This window comes from Oncorhynchus mykiss, chromosome 12 (assembly GCF_013265735.2).
Source record: "Oncorhynchus mykiss isolate Arlee chromosome 12, USDA_OmykA_1.1, whole genome shotgun sequence".
Taxonomy (NCBI): Eukaryota; Metazoa; Chordata; class Actinopteri; order Salmoniformes; family Salmonidae; genus Oncorhynchus; species Oncorhynchus mykiss.
The window spans coordinates 78,046,893-78,071,071 of NC_048576.1; the positions used below are offsets into that span (position 1 = coordinate 78,046,893).

Sequence of the window (24,179 nt, forward strand, 5' to 3'; positions counted from 1 at the left end):
TCTGCTCTCCCCTCACTGGTAAATCTGCCCTGTCATGTTAAGCTTCAGGATAAGGGAAATGAGTCAACACTCACTTCCCATTTGATTTAGCTGACAAGCATTGGGAGAGAGGGTGAGGGAGTCAAATATAAAGACAGGGACACAGCTCAAAGAGGACACAGCAACGCCAAACTCGTTTGAGAAGGAGGCAGCTTTTGTTTACCAGCTGTATAACAAGACATCAACAAGGAAATACCCCACAGGTAAATGATCAACTCTTTCACTGACTTGTTTTTTAATAAACTGTAACAGTTGGTCAGATTTGGGTAATAATGTTATTACCACCATGTAAAAAATTCTGGATTACAGACATGGAGACAGTCAACTCGGCACGGAAAGTTGATATGCAGAATCCTGGCAGGTACAGTCATTTTGTAATGAATGGTCGATATGTTTACTAGATTATTGCATTTCAGACCAGGTCAGGGCTAATATATGGTAAAGTAAAGGTATTGAACATACAGAACACAATTACTAACTGCAAACTGTGCTCACATTGACTGTACTCAGGTAAATCAGGATGTCCTCCATCTCTCCTCAGGGATTTGTCAGAACAGATAAAAGCAGCGACTAAAGAGATCCATGTCAGGGCAGAAAACACCCAACTGATGCTGAGCTATCAGAAGGGACAGATAACTCTTCCGCAGTACAAGGTGAGAAAAGCCCATCTGAGAGTATATTAAAAACCACTTGCCAAAATAATTTACAGTGGTTTTCATATTATGAACGGCCTAGAATGCCTTTTAACTTTCTACATAGTCATGGAAAATGAGCACTCACTGTGTACTAAGTATTAATCTGTAACCCCTCTTTTCCATGGCAGCTTCTTCTGTGTTCCCTCTATGAGATCTACAAAGCACTGGAAGAGGAGATGGACAGAAATGCTTCCCACCCAGGTGTCACACCAATATACTTCCCCCAGGAACTGGCCCGACTGGAGACACTAGAGAAAGATCTGGAACACTTCTTTGGACAGGAGTGGCAAAAGAGAGTCATCATTCCTGCTGCAACACACAGATATACACAGAGACTTCGCAAGGTACAGGCTATAGACATACCAACATGCAGGGTAGGCACACTATCTTAATTGTGTACCTGCTTAGTAATAACAATTTATTTGTTTCCCTCTTCAGATTGGTGAAGGCAATCCTAAATTGCTGGTGGCCTCGCCTATACCCGTTACCTAGGTGACCTGTCAGGAGGGCAAGTTTTGGGGAAGATTACCCAGAAGTCAATTGGGTTAAGCAGCGGAGAGGGACTGTCGTTTTTCTCCTTCCCCGGAGTGTCAAGCCCTAACCGCTTCAAGCAGCTGTACAGGAGCAGAATGAACAGCATCGAGCTGACCAAGGAGGAGAGGGAGGTGGTGCTGGAGGAGGCTGTAATGGCCTTCGACCTCAACATCCAGGTGAGTGAAAGAGAAGAGGGTGGAAGCAAACTGGGTAAGAATATAGGTTAAGGGAACTAATACAGTAATGAAAAGTCACTATGAAAAGTTCTACAGCTGTACCATTGAGAGCATCTTGACTGGCTGCATCACTGCTTGGTATGGCAACTGCACTGCCCTTGATCGCATGGCGCTACAGAAGTTGGTGCGGACAGCCCAGTACGTCACTGAGGCCGAGTTCCCTGCCATTCAGGACCTCTATATCAGGCGGTGTCAAAGGAGGGCCTGGAAAATCGTTGAAGACTCCAGCCTCCCAAGTCATTTACAGTTCTCTCTGCTTCTGCACTGCAAGCGGTACCGGTGCATCAAGTCTGCCATCAACAGGCTCCTGAACAGGTTCTATCCCCAAGCTATAAGACTGCTAAATAGCTAACTAAATAGCTACACAGAGTTGACCCTTGTATTTTATTTTTGCACTGTCTGTATGCACACTCCAAGACACAAACACTCACTCCATAATTTGCTCACACACAAATAATATGCACATACATTTATACTGACTCTACACAGACACACTCACATACTATCATCATACACACTGCTGCTACTGTTTTATCATATATCCCTATGCATATCTACCGATATCACTCTTAAAATGAAAATTGACATGTATTAATTGCAATATCTTTGTATATAGTATGTATCATTAAAGATTATGCACACCATTTCAACATAAGAAATGTCTAAATAAAGAAGTTTGCTATTTATTTTCAAAACAAAATACCTTACACAATGATTTTACGTTAACAATCTTTAGGGCATTCTCACATCAATTTTCTTACCCCAAACAATTCAACAACACAGTTCATCCAAATTGCCTCCATAACATAATTTGTTTAGTCTAAAAAGAATAGACACCAAAATACTTATGAGAGCAATAGAACAGTAAATAACTTGGCAAAGCAACACATGAAAAGGTAGACGTCAGTGGCTCTGTAGTGGCTCTGTGGTCTAAGATGAAGACGTATCGACGTGACTTCATGAAGACGTCCACTGGCTTGTGAGGAAGAGTGAATTGAGGAGACGCCTGTCCCTTCTACTATTTACAAAGCCCAACCTGACTTAATCTTTGTGCGTATACATCTTTTTGTGAGACTACTTGACTCTGTAGAGCACCTTCCTCTGCATGCGGTGCTGCAGCTCTCCCCTCCTCATCATCAGGTGAAGGACCTTGTAGATGGCCTGCTCTGGATACTTCTGTATATGGGAGAGGGTAGAGAGAGATTCTGATCAGTGGACAGGTAAACAGGCTACAGGGCAACACGTAGGCCAACTGAGGACAGCACTGAATCATATAGACAAAGGGCCAAACATTCCAATGCCCAAAGTACTTTAATGTATTTGACCAAGTGGTTCCGTCTCTGTTCCAACACAGTATACGTTCAAAGTAGACTAGTGTAACTGACCTGCTTGGTGAAATCCTGGACGATGCTGTGCTCGGACACCTGGGAGCCAATGGCAAAGCGTCTCTTCAGCTGCTTCTCAACACGGGAAATCATCTCCTGGTCCTCCTGAGTGGTGAAGCCCTCCACACCCGAGAGGCTGCCGGACAGCGCAGCGTCCAGTGTGGACACCTGGAAGAGCCGCAGGGCCTCGTCCACCTCCTCCTCTCCAGCCACGGCCTGCAGCTTCATCTTGGCCAGGGACTCAGAGATGCGCACCACCGCCTCCAGCTGCCTGCAGGGGACCAGGAGAACCAAGAATTATAACACCGAAGATGGACAGTATCCTGACTGGTAATGATGTTGGCAGGTGAAATATCATATAGGTACCGGACAGTGATGGGGATGGAGGCTCTCCTGTCGCTCTCCCTCTCATGTTCCCTCGCTCCACTCCTCATCACCACGTATCTGTTCTTCAGCTTTTCAGCTGCCGCCGCAGAGAGACGTGGGCCACATTTCCTGTCAGGGCACATTTGACCGTTACAAACCAAATCCCTCAATGTGTACATACTAGCGTATAGTATTGTTTCTCTGCAAGTAGAGTTCATGAACTCAATCTAAACAGAATCTAACATACACAGAAGAAATCTGCAGAAATAAAGGATTTTTCAAGACTCACGTTCTGGCATAGGCAATGTACTTCTTCAGTGTGGCCAGTGTGATCTCTCCCTCCACACCCTCAGTCTGAGTATGAGCACTGAGATGGACGTTCATCACGTGGCGGGCCAGAGTCTGAGAGAGAAAAGAAGGTCAATAGTGTTAACACCGCACTAGCCTGGGCAGTGTTCAGTATCCCTGTGCATAAACCCCCCCCCCCACACACACACAGAGAGAACAGACTAAAGTGTGTTCCCTCACCATGTCTCTCTGATGGTCGTGGATGTCCTTGATGATAAAGATCATGTCAAAACGGGACAAGATGGTAGGCATGAAGTCGATGTTGTCCTCTCCTTTGGTGTCGTCCCAACGGCCAAACACAGAGTTAGCAGCGGCCAGCACCGAGCAGCGGGAGTTCAGGGTGGTGGTGATGCCAGCCTTGGCAATGGAGATGGTCTGTTGCTCCATGGCTTCATGGATGGCTACTCGGTCATCCTCTCTCATCTGAAAAGAAAGAGACACAGTTAAACGTCTGCAAACAAACCAGTCAAGTATTCAGCAATTGATGTACTCTCTTGTCCATGTTTCCTTACCTTGTCAAACTCATCGATGCACACCACCCCACCGTCAGCCAGCACCATGGCTCCTCCCTCCATGATGAAGCCACGGGTGACGGGGTCCCTCAGGACAGAGGCCGTCAGACCAGCAGCACTGCTGCCTTTACCTGAGGTATACACCTGACAGAGGAAGAGAGAGAGAGAGAGAGAGAGAGAGAGAGGGAAGATACGGGTTAGCGCTTTCGATAGGGGTCACTAGCATGCTGATAAATTAAATTGTCAGCAAATGAAACTTCTGGAATCCGTCCTTGTAATTCTGGTCTAAATCTATGTTGAGGGAGTGTCATGATTGTGCTGAAATAAATAAATAAAACATTTATTCAATTAATCTTGGAATATACACACACATATATATATTAAATAATATATTCATTCATCAAGCCCATCCTTACCCCAATGGGAGAGCACCTCTCCACAAACTTGAGCAGCTGAGACTTAGCAGTACCGGGGTCTCCCAGCATTAGCAAGTTGATGTCTCCTCTACGGGTCAGCCCGTCAGGCAGCCTGAGACAGGAAAGGTCATTACACATACACACTGGAGAGAAATGTACGCACATCAAAAATCTATTACAATTCTACATGCCATTTCCAATGTTTATGACTTACCTCTTCCTGGAGCCGCCGAACAGCAGGCAGGCGATGGCCCTTTTCAGGTCATCACTGCCGTAGATGGAAGGAGCGAGGGAACGGGCGAGGGAGCCGTAGACGTCGGGGGAGGAGGCCAACGCTCTCAGCTCCTCTTCTTCCTGTGGGGAGACTGACCCCGTGGCCCCGCGACCTGAGATAAAAAGATAGTGTTATAGATATAATGCTATCCCACATAGGACATAATGTTGGATAAGTAATCTAACCTCTAGTAGCCTTATTGTGCCTACCTGCTCCCTCTGTGTCCTGCTGAATGCCCACCACACGGAGGTAGGAGGAGCGGATGCCCACGCCTGCACTTTTATCTCTGCCCTTGCCCTTAGCTTGGGCCACCTTCTTGATTGAGTAGATCCCCATGATGGTCACTCTGTTCCCAGGGACCACACGGTCACACAGGTACCTGAGGGGAGGCAGAACATGAGCTGTAATGTGGTATGTACTCGTCGGTCTCACTTTGCACTGTGTGTATATATCGGCATGTGTTAATTGTATTTAATTGAGAATATTGAGGCACACAGACAATGCTGTGTGTGTGTGTTACCTGTCACAGTAGAGCTGCAGGTGGCGGGGCATCTCTCCGTGTGGCACAGCATCTGGAGACTCCTGCAAACGGAGGGTCTGGAAGTCCACACAGACACAACGGTCTGGAATTATGAAGTAGGGGTCTATAGGACACCTCACCCTGCCTGCCTGCTCACTGAGAGAGAGATGTTTAAGAATGAAATCACACACAATGATAAAGCAGATGATTTAACACACAATGACTTTATGCATTTTGTCCATGCACTGGAGTGTGCACACAAACACTCAACAACTCAGAGGGTTGCACTCACGTGTTGCACTTTCGGGGAAGAGCGTAGCCCTGCAGGCCTGGGGGCAGGGAGATGTTACTGATGACAGAGCGACAGCCACGACACTGCAAACACACTCTGGTGGCCTTGGCCCTCACAGCCGTGGCAGAGATGACGATCCCAGGGACCTTCACCAGCCTGGACACCTGCTCCGACTACCAGAGAGAAAGAGATGGAGAGTTCAGAGTCATGGCATGTTACATGGATGGAGAATTGAGGGAATCTTTCACGCCACCTTCTACATGAACCAACTGAAAGCTGAAAGGCCCAGCATTGTATCCTCAGAGAGTCTCTTACCTTGAGGTTGCGGATGGAGGCAGGATGGGCGTCACTCTTCAGCATGACCTGGATTTCCTGCACTGTCTCCTCTCCCAGGGGCCTGGGACGGGTCACCTCGTCAGCCACCTCCTGGGCAGCCTCCTCCAGCTGCCAATCATAATGTCAGGGCTCAGTTTAAAGGGATAATTGTCAGATATAATTATTTGCCAAATAGAATATAAGATCAGTATGATACGATCAGCAACAGAAAATATAGGAATCCATCTAATCCATTAATTATTCAGCCTGCAATTTCTGCAATTAAAACTCCTCAAATTATTTGTCTGTTATTAGTCTATTCAATCTTCTCACCAGCGGCAGGTTCTCAGAGGGCAGCTTGTACAGGCAGTCTGACAAGTCCTCGTCAAAGCTGGCCAGGTCTTCCATCTCCACCTCCACCCAGTACTCCCCCAGGGTGTAGTGTCTCTTAAGGTCATCTCTACACAGCAGAACACATGTCAACAATCCAATATGAACAATAAGATAAATATCTTAAAACAGAATGCGAATATAATCATAAGGCAAATAAAAACGAACTCAATCACAGGCCCTTGAAGAGTCAAACTTTATTCCTTCAAGACCATTGTGGTGATCAGTGGTAGTTAGTTAGCTAACGTTACAGTAACTGGCTAACTGTTAGCTAACTAACTGGCTAGCTAACTTAACGTTGGGTATCTGTGGAACATCACACCAACCGGCGGTAGCCATCGAAAATGACTTCGTGGCACTTAATACAATCTCGATCTTACCTGTATTTATAGGTGAAACCGGTGCGATCGGTCCCAACTCTGAACTGCCGAAGAAATTCACGGAATCGTTTCTTGATCTGGCTCCGTTTCACTCCACCTTCATCCCCTAGTCCATCTCCACCGCCGAAGCTGTCACTGTAATAAACTCCCGGGTCGTCGAAACCAGACATAATGCACCGATTATATCTACAAAGTGCTAAAAATTAAGTATGCGTGCGCAAAGTGCAATAATCCTAAAAGCAAAACAGTTTTTGGCGATTGACGCCAATGATCTTCTGTGGACAACGAATTCCAAGCAAACTCTTTCGCGGCAAAAAATATCGTCACTTACCCGCGAGGTCGAGCAGTGACGCTTTGCCATTGGGAGATATGATCGACTAGTGATAATGATTGGCTGAATACATTGCAGGAGGCGTATCCTGATTGTAGAAGGGTGGGACTTGCAAGAGTTTGTGGCGGGAAAAGAACGGGGATAAAAAATAAAATAAAAACATACGACCAAGCCAGGGACATTACATTGTGGTGGCTCTACAACAAACTGAAACAACAACCCTGTTCGTTGCGTTTACAAAGTTACTGTTGATGCAAGCACACGTTTATTGTTCGAAATAAAAACAATACTTTAAAATATCTTCTAGCTTACCCAGTATTACAACCATATCTAGCTAGCTCCATTGGAAAATACCAACGTTTGTTAACAAAAGTATTTTATTCATTCAATTGCAACACAAAACACAAAAAAACACAAATAGTATTGACCACAATTGAGCTTCATCTGTAATACATTACCCTGTGTGTAATAAATTACCATTGTCGCACTGTCATTCATAGGCCTCCTGTGTAACCTGTAACAGCAGTCCAAACTCTGCAAGCTCCTTGTCTTTTTAACTTGCTTATTGGCAGCAAAATGATCCACGAGTTCTTCTATTTAAGGCAGAACTCCATGCTTCCTGCCTGTCTGTATGAAAGCATCCACAGCGTGGTCAATGTCCTGGTCAGTGTGGGCCGCTGAGATCTGAACCCGGATTCTGGCTTTGCCCTTTGGTACCACTGGGTAGGAGAACCCAATCACATACACTCCTGTGGGAGACAGAATAATGGGTACTTGTAGTAGATAGACATAACACTGAATACTACAGTTCTTCAAGAAAGGGCAGATTGGAGGCCTGATTCAAATTCATATTTTTTTCCAGCCCTTGTATTCAAGCAGTGTAGTTTGCAGCTAATAACCTATTAGGTCTCTGATTGTTGAATACAAAATATCATGAATATCTCTGTCTCCCTCTACAGGTTGATGTGTCCACTCATTTGTAATCCCACAGAAATCTTTTTGATCAAGGTTTTCAAAAATAGTTCAGTTCTATAAAATGAGTGGACAAAAAAATCTTTAGAGTATTTCAAACCAATATAGAGACTGTTGTAATTCTTGATAATGCTTGAAATGTGCTTGTGCTCCATTCATATTCAGCCTGAACAGTTGCCTCACCTAGTTTCAGCATGTAAATCAGCCATCAGAGAGGCTAGTCTGGCATCCCCAAGCATCACAGGACAGATGGGGTGGTCAGAGCCTGAAATGGTGAACCCAGCCTCGGTCATTTTGTTTCTGAACCTACGAGAGGGGGAGTGAATAAAGACATTACAGAAATAGCCATCGTTACTTATACAGTATCAATGCCTTCAACTGTCATGGTTGCCAACTGGGTTCTCTGGGAAACAGGTAGTGCTCTTGAAACTGTAAACGTGTGGAAGGACACCAGTGGAGGCTGCTAAGCAGAGGACAGCTCATAATAATGTCTGGAACGGAGCAGTAGTCTAACCTACTGCTCACTAATACCGCTCCAGCCATTACCACAAGCCCATCCTCCCCAATTAAGGTGCCACCAACCTCCTATGAAGGACACATTACAGATAAGAGATGAAACAAGCAAAAGTGTTTCATGCAGAATAAACACAAATCTTGTCACTTTTTCAGCACAAGGGATTCGTCAATCTCAAGGTCATTGTTTCTGTCCAAAAATGATGCAGAAAAATTCATCCATGCTTTTGTCACTTCTAGGTTAAACTACTGCAATGCTCTACTTTCCTGCTACCCAGATAAAGCACTAAATAAACTTCAGTTAGTGCTAAGCACGGCTGCTAGAATCTTGACTAGAACCAATTTTTTAAATCATATTACTCCAGTGCTAGCCTCTCTAGACTGGCTTCCTGTTAAGGCAAGGGCTGATTTCAAGGTTTTACTGCTAACCTTCAAAGCATTACACAGGCTTGCTCCTACCTATCTTTCCGATTTGGTCCTGCCATACATACCTACACGTACGATATGGTCACAAGACGCAGGCCTCCTTACTGTCCCTAGAATTTCTAAGCAAATAGCTGGAGGCAGGGCTTTTTCCTATAGCGCTCCATTTTTATGGAATGGTCTGCCTACCCATGTGAGAGACACAGTCGGTCTCAACCTTTTGATCTTTATTGAAGACTCATCTCTTCAGTGGGTTCTATGATTGAGTGTAGTCTGACCCAGGAGTGTGAAGGTGAACAGAAAGGCACTGGAGCAACAAACCGCCCTTGCTGTCTCTGCCTGGCCGGTTCCCCTCTCTCCACTGGGATTCTCTGCCTCTAACCCTATTACAGGGGCTGAGTCACTGGCTTACAGGTGCTCTTCCATGCCGTCCCTAGGAGTGGTGTGTCATTTGAGTGGGTTGAGTCACTGACGTGATCTGCCTGTCCGGGTTGCCTGTTTGGCCCTATCCGGGGGTATCATCAGATGGGGCCAGTGTCTCCCGACCCCTCCAATCTCAACCTCCAGTATTTATGCAGCAGAAATGTGTATGTCGGGGGGCATGGGTCAGTCTGTTATATCTGGAGTATTTCTCCTGTCTTATCCGGTGTCCTATGTGAATTTAAGTATGCTCTCTCTAATTCTCTCTCAGAGGACCTAAGCCCTAGGACCATGCCTCAGGACTACCTGGCATGATGACTCCTTGCTGTCCCGAGTCCACCTTGCTGTGCTGCTGCTCCAGTTTCAACTGTTCTGCCTGCAGCTTTGGAACACTGACCTGTTCACCGGACGTACTACCTGTCCCAGACCTGCTGTTTTCAACTCTCTAGAGACAGCAGGAGCGGTAGAGATGCTCTGAATGATCAGCTATGAAAAGCCAACTGACATTTACTCCCGAGGTGCTGACCTGCACCCTCGACAACCACTGTGATTATTATTATTTGACCCTGCTCTTGGCCATGTTCTGTTGTAATCTCCACCCGGCCCAGCCAGAAGAGGACTGGCCACCCCTCATAGCCTGGCTCTAGGTTTCTTCCTTTTTCTTGGCACTTCTAGGGAGTTTTTCCTAGCCACCGTGCTTCTACACCTGCATTGCTTGCTGTTTGGGGTTTTAGGCTGGGTTTCTGTACAGCACTTTGTGACATCAGTTGATGTAAGAAGGGCTTTATAAATAAATTTGATTGATTCAATTGCTCTTTTTAAAAATTTTTTTTTTTTTACCCCTTTTTCTCCCCAATTTCGTGGTATCCAATTGTTGTAGTAGCTACTATCTTGTCTCATCGCTACAACTCCCGTACGGGCTCGGGAGAGACGAAGGTTGAAAGTCATGCGTCCTCCGATACACAACCGAACCAGCCGCACTGCTTCTTAACACAGCGCGCATCCAACCCGGAAGCCAGCCGCACCAATGTGTCGGAGGCTACACTGGTGCACCTGGCAACCTTGGTTAGCACGCACTGCGCCCGGCCTGCCACAGGAGTCGCTGGTGCGCGATGAGAGAAGTACATCCCTACAGACCAAGCCCTCCCTAACCCGGACAGCCTAACCCGGACGTGCATCGCCCCACGGACCTCCCGGTCGCGGCCGGTTACGACAGAGCCTGGGCGCTGCAGTACAGCGCCCTTAACCACTGGGCCTCAATTGCTCTATTCAAACATGTCATATTCACTATTCATGATTTTGCTCATACGTGTTTTTCACAAAGACCAACACAAAAAGGCTCGTTTTAGTCCGTGCTCCTATGTTAAACCGTTCCATAAGCTTAGATGGTTTCTACCACATTCACCAAAACAGAGGCCCTGGTCCCCTCCCCGATTCCCACCTCATGGTATGGTCCCCGACACTCTGAGCAATCTCATTGGAAGCGAGGAGCAGCTCGACAGCCCGGGTAGCGCAGCCCACGACAGGAGGGGGTAGGGAGTTGGAAGAGGTACGGACGAGAGCGCTGCCTCAGCAGGTCAATCAGAGGTTTAGGACCCACTGTGTACCCACCTGAGAGAAAACAGAAAACCCATATCCACCTTATACAGTGCATTTGGAAAGTATTCAGGCCCCTTGACTTTTTCCACATTTTGTTACATTACAGACCCCCCCCCCCAACAACAACAAAAATATATGATGAAATATCACATTTACATAAGTATTCAGACCCTTTACTCAGTACTCTGTTGAAGCATATTTGGCAGCGATAACAGCATTGATTCTTCTTGGGTATGACGCTACAATCTAAGCTTGGCACACCTGTATTTGGGGAGTTTCTCCCATTCTTCTCTGCAGATACTCTCAAGCTCTGTCAGGTTGGAAGGGGAGCATCGCTGCACAGCTATTTTCAGGTCTCTCCATGGCCAATTGTCTGGTAAGTGGGGTTCGCACATTTAATTTGCAAGTAACAGAAAGTCGCCTACTTCAAATAAAACATTTACATTTCCAATTAAACCCGTAGAAAACCGAAACCAATGATAAAAAAGATTAGCAAGCAAAAAAAAGATTAGCAACCAAATAAACAAAGCAGTCTCTAAGTCCGTGATTGGGAGTTCCATAGGGCAGCGCACAATTTGCCCAGTGTCGTCCAGGTTTGGCCGGGGTAGGCAGTCATTGTAAATAAGAATTTGTTCTTAATTGACTTGCCTAGTTAAATAAAGGTTAAATACATAAAAGTCCTTCCACTTGTACACAGGATACAGAAATGGAGGTAAACAGCTTATTCTGAAAAAGACCAAGACAGCAATCTTGATTTATACTGAACAAAAATATAAACAACACGTAACACGTCTCAAATTTTGTGCACAAATTGGTTCACATCTGGATTAGTAAGCATTTCTCATTTGCTGGGGACAAAAGGACACAAACATGTGTAGTTTTGTCAAACAACACAATGCCACAGAGTTCTCCATTTGAGGGAACATGCAACCAGCATGCAAGAAGGTCCACCAGAGCTCTTGCCAGATAATCATTGGGCCTAGCTCCCAAGCGGACCTTTGCCCTCCCAGGCCCAACCATGGTTGCGCCCCTGCCCAGTCATGTGATATCCATAGATTAGAGCCTAATTACATTTATTTCATGAATTGTAACTCAGTAAAATTATTGAAATGGTCAATTATGTTTTAGTTCAGTATAGTTTAGATACCATGCAGAATAGATTTACAGATCAAAATGCAGTATTTTAGAGAACCAAACATTGGCCTAGTTTATGCTTCACAACGCATTTCTAAATTGCCTCTTCCATACTTTGGTTTTAGGCACGTTCGTTTTTAAAATGTTGAACTTGGGATATCAATTCCTTGTATTAGGAAAAAACACACAGTTCAACTTCCCCTTGCCACAGCTGTTTGGAGCTCCTCTCAGCCCTTCACTGTTCCGTGTAAAAGTTATGGCATCCCAGTTTCTTCAGACAACTTTTAAAGTTGATATGACAAAATCATTAACACTCCTGTAAGTACTTGACAGATTCAACATGCTTTTTTAAATGACATTGGAAATTGCAAAACCTTTGTGTTATTCAATCAAAGAAATCAGTCATATTTGCAGAACCATGAAATCAGCCCACACGCTGAGCACTCATCTCTCAGAGTGAATAAAAACAAACTATCTTTAAGACTTCACCTGTGTTTAATGTTACAGTAATTCATCATGACATTGTGTAACATTTGATAAACTTCAAGTACTCCAGAAACAATTACGTTTGTATTGCTCTTCCTAAAAAAGTGTCCTGTATTACAAATGGGATTCATCATGAGCATCACATAATTCATTTCCCCTAATTATAGCTTATTGCAATCTACTAACATTGTATTTATCATGCCTGGATTTTCTGGAATGCACACCATTCAATGTTTATCTGAAAATATTGGGTATATTCCATTCTCTTCTAAGAAATGTAACAGGAATTAAACTCAATCATTGTGCAACTGTTTGTATCCGCAGCCATACCAGAGGAGGCTGGTGGTAGGAGCTATAGGAGGATGGGCTCATTATAATGTCTAGAATGGAATATTGAAACTGTACCAAACATAAGGAAACCACATGTTTGACTCCATTCCACTGAATTCCATTCCAGCCATTATAATAAGCCAATCCTCCTATAGCTCCTCCCACCAGCCTCCTCTGCTGGATATCCATATACAGTGGCACGGGACGACTTAAGTTCTTATCATAAAGCACTCTTTTAGTGTAAGTTAAAAACACTTGGTCCAAGTTAATTTAGCCTTAACATAAAAATATACATTAAACGTACTAGATAAAGACCTTAACCCAGGAGAGTTGAACATAAAGTAGTGCTGTAGTGTACCTGAGTGTCAGTAGCACAACCCTATTGTCAGGAGTTGTTGTTCCCACCAGTCATTTACTCACTGTATGTGCCAATCATACATTCATCCAGTTCAGTCCTCTCACACTATTTGGGAAAATGGCATTGGTTATGTGACAGGTTGTGGCTTGGCCTATGACTCGGGGTAGTTGTTGTCGTCACGAGAAGAAGCTTTCAGGGACGGGAGTCGCTCCGCTGCTCTCGCTCTTTCTGCCAGAAACCTGTCAAACTCTAAAAGGAGGGAGAAGGAGCCTTAGGCGGCCTTTTTTGGTCTCAAAAAGGATTACTCAGGACTTTGTAATAGTAAAAGGAAGCAAACTAAACTGTTGTTGGATCTACATAGCGATACCCAGGGAGTGGATGAGGAATTAAGAAATAGAAGCTCACCCTCACTTGTCACACCCTCTGAATCAGCCATGTCGTCCTCCTGTGACACACATGAAAGCCATGACTGTTATGGTCACGTCAACAGTCAAATGTCCAAACAAAATGGAATATGTTCAAAAATTCAGGAATGTTACATTTGCTGGGGTAAAGCACCATGCAGGCATTTTCAATTACTGTATTCTATGCATAGTCCATAAAACCAAATTAGAGAGGGGGTACAAGGACTGGCACTGGTATAACATGGAACCAAGTTGGATTCTGCTTGTATACCATGACATTGAGTGAATGCTAACAGTGACCCACCTCGTCCACATCCAGCCACTTCTCAATGTCATCCATCACAGACGTCTGACTCACAGGAATCTGGGGGAGTTAGGGAAGAGGTTACTGTCAGGATGTACTGTAAGCCACTGTTTTCTTGTGACCGCCAGACTCTAAAGTACCATTACCTTTAGATTTTCTTGGGCAATCTACAAATAACCACCATTCAAGCATGCTGACCCCTAGTATTCTGATTGAAACCAGTTTATTTTAGACGGGGAAACAAGGGATCCATCCACCACCAAAGTTATGGCAGGGAAAACAGGGAGAACAGAGTGGGAGTAATTAGCAAACATAGTCATAATTTAGAGTCATGATTTAAAAGGGATACTTGGGGATTTTTGCAATGAGGCCATTTTGGACACAAATGGTGTTAACGAGTTCATCTGATAGATAAAGGGCCTCATTGCCAAAATTCATTGCCAAAATCCAGAAGTATCCCTTTAAGATGTGCCAATACACACCATCTATCAGTTTCAGAAATGAACACTTATAAAACATGAATGCAAAAATCAAAGTAAGAAAAAAAATAATCAGATCAGGCACACCAGAAAAAAGATCATACAACCATCTCAGTACAAAACGGAAAGGAAACAATCATTCATTAAAATACACACTAAACATGCTTGAATGCAAAACATCCCAGCATAAGCCCCAGGGGTAGAATGCAAAAGGAATGGCACTGTGCCAGCCAATCAGACCCACCATTCCCTTTTCCATCATCCAATCAAACTGTGCAGTGGAGCTGAGGGGGGTGGAGTCTGGGCTGTCACCCTTTACACAGATAGACATTTATATATGAACAAAGATACCGGTAGACATGCATGCCATAACACAAAACCATTGGGTTATGAACAAGGAGACAAAACAGAGACACAGACAGACAACCTTATAGCACTAACAAAAGTGCCAATTTTGCACGTGAAATTGTGGCAGGACACAGAGAACATTGCTTAAACATATAAAGGCAGGGTAGACCTACACATGAACTAAGACAAAGGGTTATTGTACATATTAGTGACACTTAGTAATACTCCACAGGGCATAAGGACTGGGGTTACTGACCGTTCCAGTGTTCTGTAATCTGGTGTTTTGTGCTTGAGCCAGACTGTCGGCAACACCTTCATTCCGCTCACTAAAACACACATTTCACTGCTTAGAAAATGATGCAGTTTACAGTGTACATACAGTAGTAGAATAATAGCCATCTCCACAAGTAACCATTGGCCAAAGTACGAACAACTTTATTAGAAAACCAAATGAGAAATGTTCCTTCAACATTTGTATTGCAAATGTTTGCACAGTTTTCTCACTGCCATGTAAGCTTGCAGTTCATGTCAGACTCCATTCATAATCCTTATTGACAGAATGAATGGCACAAATATCTTGAGCCAGCCAGGTTCACTTCCAGTCTTGACTAGTGCACCAGCTTAGCTGGAGCAGGACTTGTAACCTAAACAAGCCAGGGATTGACAAGACAACCACAGGACTAGTCCATTTGTTATACAGTACTAAGCCATGAGAAAGTCTTGACACCTGCTTTAGAGACCTGCTTTAGTAAGCTCCCTCTCACTCTTGCTATGAGTCTGAACAATCCATTCTACCATGAAAGCAAAACCTGGACTTTTGTTGGAGCTGTCTATTACCTCGGTCTCGGTTGTGTCTGTGAGATGCTCCTGTTCTGTGCAAATTCATCGAATTCCCTCATACCTATGTGGAAAACAGGGTTAAGAGAATGAATTGTACTATAGGGACACATTGAGAACCTCTATCAGATCGAGGAACACTGTAGTTACTTACGGAGTCCTGTCATCTGACTAGACACCGTGTCAACTGTTGATCGGCTGAGCTGGCTGTGGGTGGGAGCTGTAACACCAGGCTTGATTGCTGCACTGAGGTCAATAAGGTTGACGTAGGTCGGGCTCTAGGTGATTGAGAAAATTGTGAAGTTGAACAGTACATACCTCATCCAAACATGCATTTGTGATAAGGGTAAAGGACCACAGATCCTTAGGAAAAAACACTTACCTGCAGTGTAGCTCTTTGTCTCTGAAACCTGGAAAGGAAATAATGAAAATCATACTGCTATCACAGCAGGAATTATTGACTGTATCTGATGTTGTGATCATTTAGGACAATACCTCTGGTAGCGAGTGAATGTGGCATTGATTTCATCATTGGCAACCAGCAGCTCCTCGGTCAGTTTCTCCTCACTGAGTCTTGGGACCAGCTCCATTATCTTATCCTGCATGTCTTTACATGCTGCATACAACTCCTACTGACAGAGAGAGAGAGAGCAGGAGATACAGAGAGTCAGCAAAAAGACAGCAATGGACAAAAGAGAGATGGATACAAACAGATGACATGTGTCACAGCCATGGTTGGACAGTCATAGAGAGAGCCCAGCGAGTGAACCAACTAACCTGAAGCAGCTCTGTGTCTGAATGCTTAGCTGTTGCTGGATCCAGTTGAGACATCATATCTGACATCACTGAAAGGTTACCTCGAACCACTCCAAGGTCGGTCTTCAACTTTTTAACCTGGAATAGGAGTCAATGGCATCAGCACTCATATGCTAAATTGTGTGGGGTGGGGTTGGCATAATACTGTAAAGTATCAACTTTTATTATACATTCTGAATGTGAAACAAGTAACTGAAACATCCACAGTGCACAAGGTAATTGGATTTTAAAGTAATGCCCTGGAGTGAATTCAGCCTGCATGCAAAAGATTGTGTTACTAAAATAAAAGCCATGCCATTTTAGAGGCCCCTGTATGACGGGAGCATTCCAATCACCTGATAAGGTGTGAAGGTGAGGGGTCTCTGCTCGCTCTGTTGGGATGCAGGAAGCTGTGGTGATATGGGGACAGGCCTGGGGGATGAGGGTGCAGCAGATACAGTGACAATAGGCCCGTTATCAGGCACAGTCTGGTGGACAGAGCACAGGGACCAATTGAGTTAGAGACTAGTGTTAGGGAGTTAAAACAGCTTTAGAGAGGTTTAGCAGAAAGTTGTGATCTGTATTTGTCAGTGAGGAAATGCATGCATTTTCACCAGTCATTGTTTGAAGGTATACCCTATTTGGAGTGTGAATGGGGGAGTATCCGTCCAGTTCAGTCATGGGAAACTCCAGCCCTTTCCGTCTCAGGTCCTCGTACACAGAGACCACGCCCGTCAGAGCTGGCGAGCTGCGGAATGCGTCTGCCCATGCCTGAACAATAGACAAACACACATCATAAACAGCACACACCCGACAATAGCTAGCTGTCAATTCCAACACAGCTTTGTGACTTACTGAAGGTATGAGTACCAATGCCATCTCTCACCTGTATAAGGCTGAGCACCCGGTCATGCAGGACCAGAGGGGGATTGTTCTTGGGTAAGATGGACCTGACAAGAACCCCCTCAACAAACTCCCTGGTCGAGACTAGCACATGGAACCTGTGGCCACAGTTCTTCACACACGCTTCCAGTACCTGAGAACCAACATGACATAAGAGAGATGGAGAGAGAAAGAAAGTTAGGTTACAAGTTCATGAAGAAAAGGAAAAAGTATGGTGAATGAGAGAGGTAAATGTAACACTCACAGTCAATGCCAGCATGACCTCTCTGAAGTTCTTGTTTCCAACAATCCTCTTCTTTATTGCTTTGTATGAATCTCTAGGCCTGTAATCATTGTAGGTAAACAATCAACTTCAGACAACAAAAGCAGAATACAGTAAGCTGTCAAAGGAAAAAAACAGTCCATTATGTCAGAAGATACACACCCCTCCTCTGTCTCGTTGATGATGTCACAGATGTCCATGTTGAGAGCCCAGTCCTCCGACTGGAGACTGGAGCTGGTTGCATATTCTGAGAACAAAAACAATTGAGACATTGCACTTTATTTTGCATAAAATTATCTGGAAGACATAGTCACTGTGAAACGGTCTCTGCCTCATAACACAACTCTCAATAGTTGTGTTATGATGCCTCTACTCATCCATGCCAGTTAAATCCCTATTTGTTTGTCAAACTCATTCTTTCTCCATCTAACTGACTGGTTCATGTGACCAGCATTATGTTCCTAGGCAGACGTTTATTTAAACAGATTAAATGTTCTGTCTTCATTCCTCTGAAAGGGAGGGGATAGAAACAGGACTTAGCTCAGTTTAGAAAGTAGAACAACCTCTCCTACATGTACTGTCTCATTGTGGTCATATACATTAAAATAGGCAGATTGTTTTTCCATCTATAATTATGTCACAGGGGGAGTTTAAGCTACATAAAAACATGTTGGCAAGCAGATGAATTATTAATCAGCAACGTTACTCACTCAAACATCTACTGTATATATGTTATTCCATTATTTCTTAAAGGCCCAGTGCAGTCAAAAAATGTGATTTTCCTGTGTTTGACAAATATTTTCACACTATTAGGTGGAAATAATACTGTGAAATTGTGAAAACGATAATGTTCTTTTAGTGTAAGAGACCTGAAATTGTTGCCTGTTTAGGTGGATTTTGGCCTACCTTGTAAATGTGTTAATATATTAATAAGAAAGAGTACCAAACCTCTGCAAATAACAGCTAGTTTTCATCTCCCACTCACAGTCCTAGCAAAATTATTGCTTGAGAAATTGCTCTTTGCTAAGAAGTACATTGTTTATTTTTGACCATTTGAATTTAAAACATTCACAGTAAGGTACTTAAATGGTTTGATATCGAGATAAAAATGGCTGCATTGGAACTTTTAAATAATTGTTTTAATTGTATTTATTTTAATTAACAACAAATCAATACATAAAGCACATGAGGGAACACAAGCATACATAGATTACAAATGGAAAATCAAGCTAGGGGGTACAATATCACATTACAATTATACAAGGACCTAAGGGACATACATATACTTACAATTATTTTTTGTTAGTAGAGCATTTAACCGTCTTAAAATACAGTTCAATTTCTTTTTGTAGGGTACGAAAATGTGGTTTTCTGTTTGTAAATTTACATTTGTGTATATGAAATTTGGCCAAAAGAATAATGAAATTAATTACATAAAAATGTTTCAGCTTATTTCTATTGTATGTAAAGAATCCAAACAGTACATCTCTCCACAATAGTGTAAAATCTTCATAAATGTGTTCAATTATAAACCTACTGATGTCTTGCCACAGTTTTCTTACATGCATACAATGCCAAAAAAGATGCAATACTGTTTCTGGGTGGTCATTACAAAAGAAGCAATTTGAGTTGATGTTTTCCTTAAACTTCTTCATATAGTGGTTGGCAGGATAATATTTATGAATAATTTTAACGGAAACTTCCTTAATTTTGTTAACAACACACAATAATGTATGTGGCAACATCCAAACTTTTTTCCAACAGATATGATCAATAAATCCATTCCAATAAGGCATGACATAAAGTATAGATACAACATCCTGCTGAAACAAGGTTCGTATCGCTCTATCGTTGTTGAATGGACCAAAAGAGAAACAAATCTTTCCTACTGATGAGTCAACAGGGTCAACAGAAGGTAGGCTCTGAGGGTCAGGTCTTGACACGTTCCTGAATAACATAGCAACACCTGAGGGAATGGCATCTAAAACAATTGCAAAATCTTTAGGTGTTACAGGGACCTTGTAAAGTGATAAGAATTCTGAGTAAAAAACCCTCTGCATTTACCAGTTGGCTCACCAATAGGATATTATATCAGAACCAATATTCTAAAAACAAAAGTATTTTTCTACAATATATCCCAATTATTCCAAATATAATATCTGTGTGGAGAAAAATGGTGTTTATAAATTAAAGTCAATGACAAGACCATGACAAGAAAACCTGCCGATGAAAAGCAGAACGTTTCACTGGAACTTTGTCAATATTATAATTGCAAAATAACATGAAGTTAAGGCCACCAAAAGTAGAGAAGACATGATGAGGAATAACATTCCAGATAGAAGTGGGTCTTCTTAGGAATTGTTTTATCCAATTGATCTTAAAAGTATTATTTAAAGTAGTAAAGTCCAGAAAATTCAGTCCACCATTCTCACAAGTGTTCATTACAACAGTTTTCCTAATGTAATGGGTACGGTTTCTCCAAAGAAAGTTGAAAAGCATCAGGTCTATCTCCTTGCTTATTTTACTGTCAAGATATAAAGACAGAGCACCATATGTTAGTCTAGAGATTCCTAATAACCAAGGCTGAAGGTCTCTACCTTTTAAAGATAAGTCCCTCTGTAGCCATTGATTTAGCTTCTTCTGGGTTTTTTTAATAAGAGGGTTAACATTTAGTAAGCCTCTAGACTTCTGATCCTTTGTAATGGTTATGCCTAAATATGTAAGTTATTCTTTTACTGGAATACCATAATATGAAAGTGTCACAATCTTTGACAGCTATGAGTTCACATTTAATAATGTTAAGATATAGACCAGACACTTTGGAAAAGGATTGTATCACATTGATCGATATGGGAATTTGGTTAGCGTCTTTCAGAAAAAGTGTAGTATCATCAGCATCAGCACCATGCTTATAATAATTTCTTTACCAGCTATGGAAATACCTTGTACAGGACTATTATTTAAAGAATTTGCAAGAAGTTGGGTGACTAATAAAAAGAGGTACGGAGAGATAGGACAACCTTGCCTAATTCCTCTCTTTAACTCAAATCTAGGTGAGGTGCCATATTTCAATTTGATAGAGCTGTTACCATTTGCATAGAGAGTCTTAATAGCCTTACATAAAAACATCCCCAAAGCCAAGTCTCTCAAGGGAGTGGAAGAGAAACTGATGCTCTACTGTGTCAAATGCTTTATAAAAATAAAAAAAGAATGAAGCTATCCTCAGTTATTAGGTCTCAGTAGTCAAGTATGTCTAATACTAGTCTGACATTGTAATTCCATCAACACCTTGTGATTTATTGTTCTTTAGATGTTTGATAGACTCTAATCTCTTCAACTTTGATGGGTTCATCACACTGTTTAGATTCTATATCACTGATAGAATGAACATTATTCAGTGAGTTAAAAAACATATCTGTGGATCCCTGACAATATATAGAGCTATACAACTTTCTGTAAAAATTGCTCCAGTATTTAGCGATTAATTTTTGGTCATCTGTAATAATACCATCAATGTTTAACTTATGGATAGCGTTATTTTTAGAGTGAAATTTCTCAAGTCTAAAGAAATAGGATGAATTCTGTTCTCCCTCCTCAATCCATTTTTTCCTAGATCTAATAAAGGCTCCTTCTGCTTTTAATTTATATATATTATCCAGTTTATTTTGTAACTCAATTAGTTCCATCTTCTCCTCCTCCGAGAGGTCGGCTGGGGACCTCTGAGAAAGGGAAGTTATCTTAATGATCACCTTTTCCTCCTCAGCTCTTCTGGTCTTAGCAAGATTACTACCATATTTTCTAAGGTATTTGGACACCTCAAATTTAAAGAGCTCCCAGTTCTTGCAATGCGATTTTTCTTCACAAGCCCTTTCCCAAATGTGTGAGAGCAGATCTTTAACCTCAAATTTAACTATATCTTAATTTAATAATGAGCTATTTAGCTTCCAGTAGAATGCTCTACCAAGGTTAGTATCAGGGGTAAATATTTTGATATCAATGTAAATAGCCCTATGGTCTGTGAGGGGAGTAGTACAAATATTTGTAGTAACACACTCACTATCAATACATTTGGATATAAGCCAAAAATCTATTTGGATTGTCTTGAACCTGTTTTGTTACTCCAAGTGAATGATCTGTCTGCCGGAAACCTCTCTCTCCATACATCATCAGTAAGATCAAACTTTTCCATAAAAAGTATTAAACCCAAATTCTGATTGGTTGGCCTACCTGGGGGCCATCTATCAGTTGAATTATCTATTGTAATGTTAAAGTCCCCTCCTATCAATAATAACAAATTGGGAAATTTAGATAACCAATGAAGTATATGTTTCTCTATAGATTCAAGCAACTCATCATTCTCATGTTTGCCGTTGTACCCGTAGAAGTGTACAGTAATGAGCATAATGTCATTGTAACTGATCATTCTCATGTTTGGTGTTGTGCCAGTAGAAGTGTACAGTAATGAGTGTAATGTCATTGTAACTGATCACAAGACAAATAAAGTGACCAAAGGGGTCACATTCTGAGTGTAGAATATTACCACCAAAGGTATTTTTCATTGTACTGACACCAGCGGAGTGTTCAGATCCATGGGAAAGCCAAATATCGTTGCCCCACTGTAACCTCCAGAAGTTGGCATGAGTGAGACTCTCGAAAAAAGCAAAAATCTGTTCAAAATTGTTTAGCAAATAAAAATAAGACCTTGAGCTTCACATTGTTTCGCAACCCCCTAGCATTAAGAGAAACTATAGACAAAGACGAAACAACAAAGATGATATAAACTGTAGTAGGATGAGTCAAAGACGTAGGAGCAGTGAACATAAACGACAAGGAACCGAGATCTGCACCATTTAAGTCAATTTAAAGTGAAAATAGCTTATTCCATAACCTAGACGTTATCTGGCTTTGAAATTCAACTCAACTGAAAATTATGTTCAAGACCAAACCAAGGGTTCTTGTAGTAAGAGAGACTAAAAACCCGCTTTAGTGTAATCAGGAACTATTCTGAGAAATAAAATAACAAATAATAATTTAAAAAGGGTACCTACTATTTTAAGTGCATATGAAAACTGATAATAAAATAATTGAATAAAAAATATTACATATAAACGTTCCTAAGACCTTTTTGGAAATAAGTATTAATAACTAAATAGAACAATATCCGTGTAAAGTCAGAGCAGACATGTATGCCCTTTAAAACAGTATCTTACTTACTGTATACATTAAAAAAAAAATACAGCTTTCAATCTTCTTCGTACATTTGTAAACAGAATAGGTATTCTGGTCATACAAGAACAAACTAATACATTTAAATACCTGAGTATTCCTGAAAAATAGTCACCTGATGCTTGTTAGGTAAACAACATAAGGAAAATGAGAATACCACGGCTGAAACCATCAACCTGTACCTTCTAGTGAGATTTTAGGGATTGGAACTTTAATAAATTCCCCTTTCTTAAAATTAGGTCACGAAGGAAGGGAACAACTTTTCACCACCCCACCCAGAGCTTGCCAAACGATTGGTCTATAGACCAACAACAATACCCAAACTGGCCAATTAAATTGAGGATTAAAACACTGTAGACCCGCCTCTAGGGTATTATTGTGCGGTGCAAGTGTCAGTCAAGTCATAGCGTAATCTAAATATCTTTTTGCACTGTCAATCTTGATCAATTAACTAACTATTAGCAAGCAATTATCACAGTTTCGTTTCTTATTAAATACATAACCAATAACGCCAATTTCCTTTTCCATAGCCTACGGATTATCTAGTGTCGTTTTATGGAGTGATATTGTCTGTTTTCCAACAATAGCCTACCAATGTCTTGTAGCCTGTCATGCCCGATGCTACCATGTAAACTATCTACAAACTCACGCGCCAAACCACTATAAACCTACTTTATTAGTTAAAATGTAACAATTACCTATTCGCTGGCCCACCGGTGTAGTAAACGGGTTTCCTGTCAGAAACTCCATCCTTCTTTCTTTCTGCCAGTCAAACCAAAATCCAAAACTGCGCTTCCGTCGTTTCCACAGCAGAGGAGTTACCGCAAAGAATTGAAGCAGCACACATTGAATTAAATTAGGTTACGTCATCTGTTAAAGTGAACGTTACATTCACTGAACATTATTGTGTACTAATTGGAAATTGCATAAAATGAGACCATATTAATATATGCAGATTAATAGGGTAGCCTACAATAGAGCCGCCAGAACAGTTGCACAGAGAGGAACAAAATAAACACTATTTAGCTAAAGGCTAAACGATAAACCATCTTCACATTCTACCCCATCAAAATACGTGGACTATGAAGCTACAGTACATTACCAAAAGTATGTGGACACCTGCTCGTCGAACATTTCATTCCAAAATCACAGGCATTAATATGGAGTTGGTCCCCCCTTTGCTGCTATAACAGCCTCCACTCTTCTGGGAAGGCTTTCCACTAGATGATGGATCATTGCTGCTGGAACTTGCTTCCATTCAGGCACAAGAGCATTAGTAAGGTCAGGCACTGATGTTGGGCAATTAGGCCTGGCTCACAGTCGGTGTTCCAATTCATTCCAAATGTATTTGAT

At 42.1% G+C, this 24,179-nt stretch overlaps 2 protein-coding genes and 1 pseudogene across 5 annotated transcripts; 1 reads left to right on the plus strand and 2 right to left on the minus strand.

The window, feature by feature from the left end:
* LOC110538500 lies at nucleotides 1-2,137 on the plus strand (annotated as a pseudogene).
* A 26-nt stretch (nucleotides 2,138-2,163) lies between these two features.
* Nucleotides 2,164-7,484, minus strand: mcm5 (minichromosome maintenance complex component 5). The gene is made up of 14 exons (XM_021625350.2): nucleotides 6,703-7,484; nucleotides 6,266-6,392; nucleotides 5,933-6,061; nucleotides 5,618-5,790; nucleotides 5,326-5,481; nucleotides 5,015-5,184; nucleotides 4,746-4,917; nucleotides 4,532-4,643; nucleotides 4,116-4,259; nucleotides 3,784-4,026; nucleotides 3,545-3,657; nucleotides 3,256-3,384; nucleotides 2,890-3,160; nucleotides 2,164-2,680 (listed from the first exon to the last, which is right to left on the minus strand). Exons 1-14 carry the CDS (start codon nucleotides 6,870-6,872, stop codon nucleotides 2,579-2,581), a joined length of 2,211 nt encoding a protein of 736 aa, XP_021481025.2. The 5' UTR covers nucleotides 6,873-7,484; the 3' UTR covers nucleotides 2,164-2,578.
* A 5,069-nt stretch (nucleotides 7,485-12,553) lies between these two features.
* On the minus strand, nucleotides 12,554-23,682 carry LOC110538501 (target of Myb protein 1). Of its 4 annotated transcripts, none has more exons than XM_036938588.1 (16): nucleotides 23,525-23,682; nucleotides 17,763-17,847; nucleotides 17,583-17,661; nucleotides 17,322-17,471; nucleotides 17,072-17,206; nucleotides 16,792-16,845; nucleotides 16,418-16,534; nucleotides 16,136-16,269; nucleotides 16,023-16,050; nucleotides 15,795-15,918; nucleotides 15,641-15,704; nucleotides 15,060-15,129; nucleotides 14,700-14,768; nucleotides 13,977-14,036; nucleotides 13,674-13,713; nucleotides 12,554-13,517 (listed from the first exon to the last, which is right to left on the minus strand). In XM_036938588.1, exons 1-16 carry the CDS (start codon nucleotides 23,574-23,576, stop codon nucleotides 13,420-13,422), a joined length of 1,359 nt encoding a protein of 452 aa, XP_036794483.1. In that variant the 5' UTR covers nucleotides 23,577-23,682; the 3' UTR covers nucleotides 12,554-13,419. The 4 variants fall into 4 exon arrangements, with proteins under 4 accessions (XP_036794483.1, XP_021481027.2, XP_021481030.2 ...); XM_021625352.2 differs by having other exon boundaries at nucleotides 12,555-13,517; nucleotides 16,792-16,923; XM_021625355.2 differs by lacking the exon at nucleotides 16,792-16,845 and having other exon boundaries at nucleotides 12,555-13,517.
* Nucleotides 23,683-24,179: the final 497 nt, after the last annotated feature.

What these genes read in the sequence shown, in the direction of transcription:
- mcm5 (XM_021625350.2), bottom strand. Translation starts at nt 6,872, where the DNA reads ATGTCTGGTTTCGACGACCCGGGAGTTTATTACAGTGACAGCTTCGGC. An exon ending in CTGCAGCTCTACTGTGACAG is followed by an intron (nt 5,185 to 5,325) that starts GTAACACACACA and finishes GCCTCCCCTCAG; the next exon opens with GTACCTGTGTGACCGTGTGG. An exon ending in AGAGGTGCTCTCCCATTGGG is followed by an intron (nt 4,260 to 4,531) that starts GTAAGGATGGGC and finishes TTCCTCTGTCAG; the next exon opens with GTGTATACCTCAGGTAAAGG.
- LOC110538501 (XM_021625352.2), bottom strand. Translation starts at nt 23,576, where the DNA reads ATGGAGTTTCTGACAGGAAACCCGTTTACTACACCGGTGGGCCAGCGA. An exon ending in CAGACACAGAGCTGCTTCAG is followed by an intron (nt 16,270 to 16,417) that starts GTTAGTTGGTTC and finishes CTCTGTCAGTAG; the next exon opens with GAGTTGTATGCAGCATGTAA. An exon ending in ACATTCACTCGCTACCAGAG is followed by an intron (nt 16,051 to 16,135) that starts GTATTGTCCTAA and finishes TTTCCTTTCCAG; the next exon opens with GTTTCAGAGACAAAGAGCTA.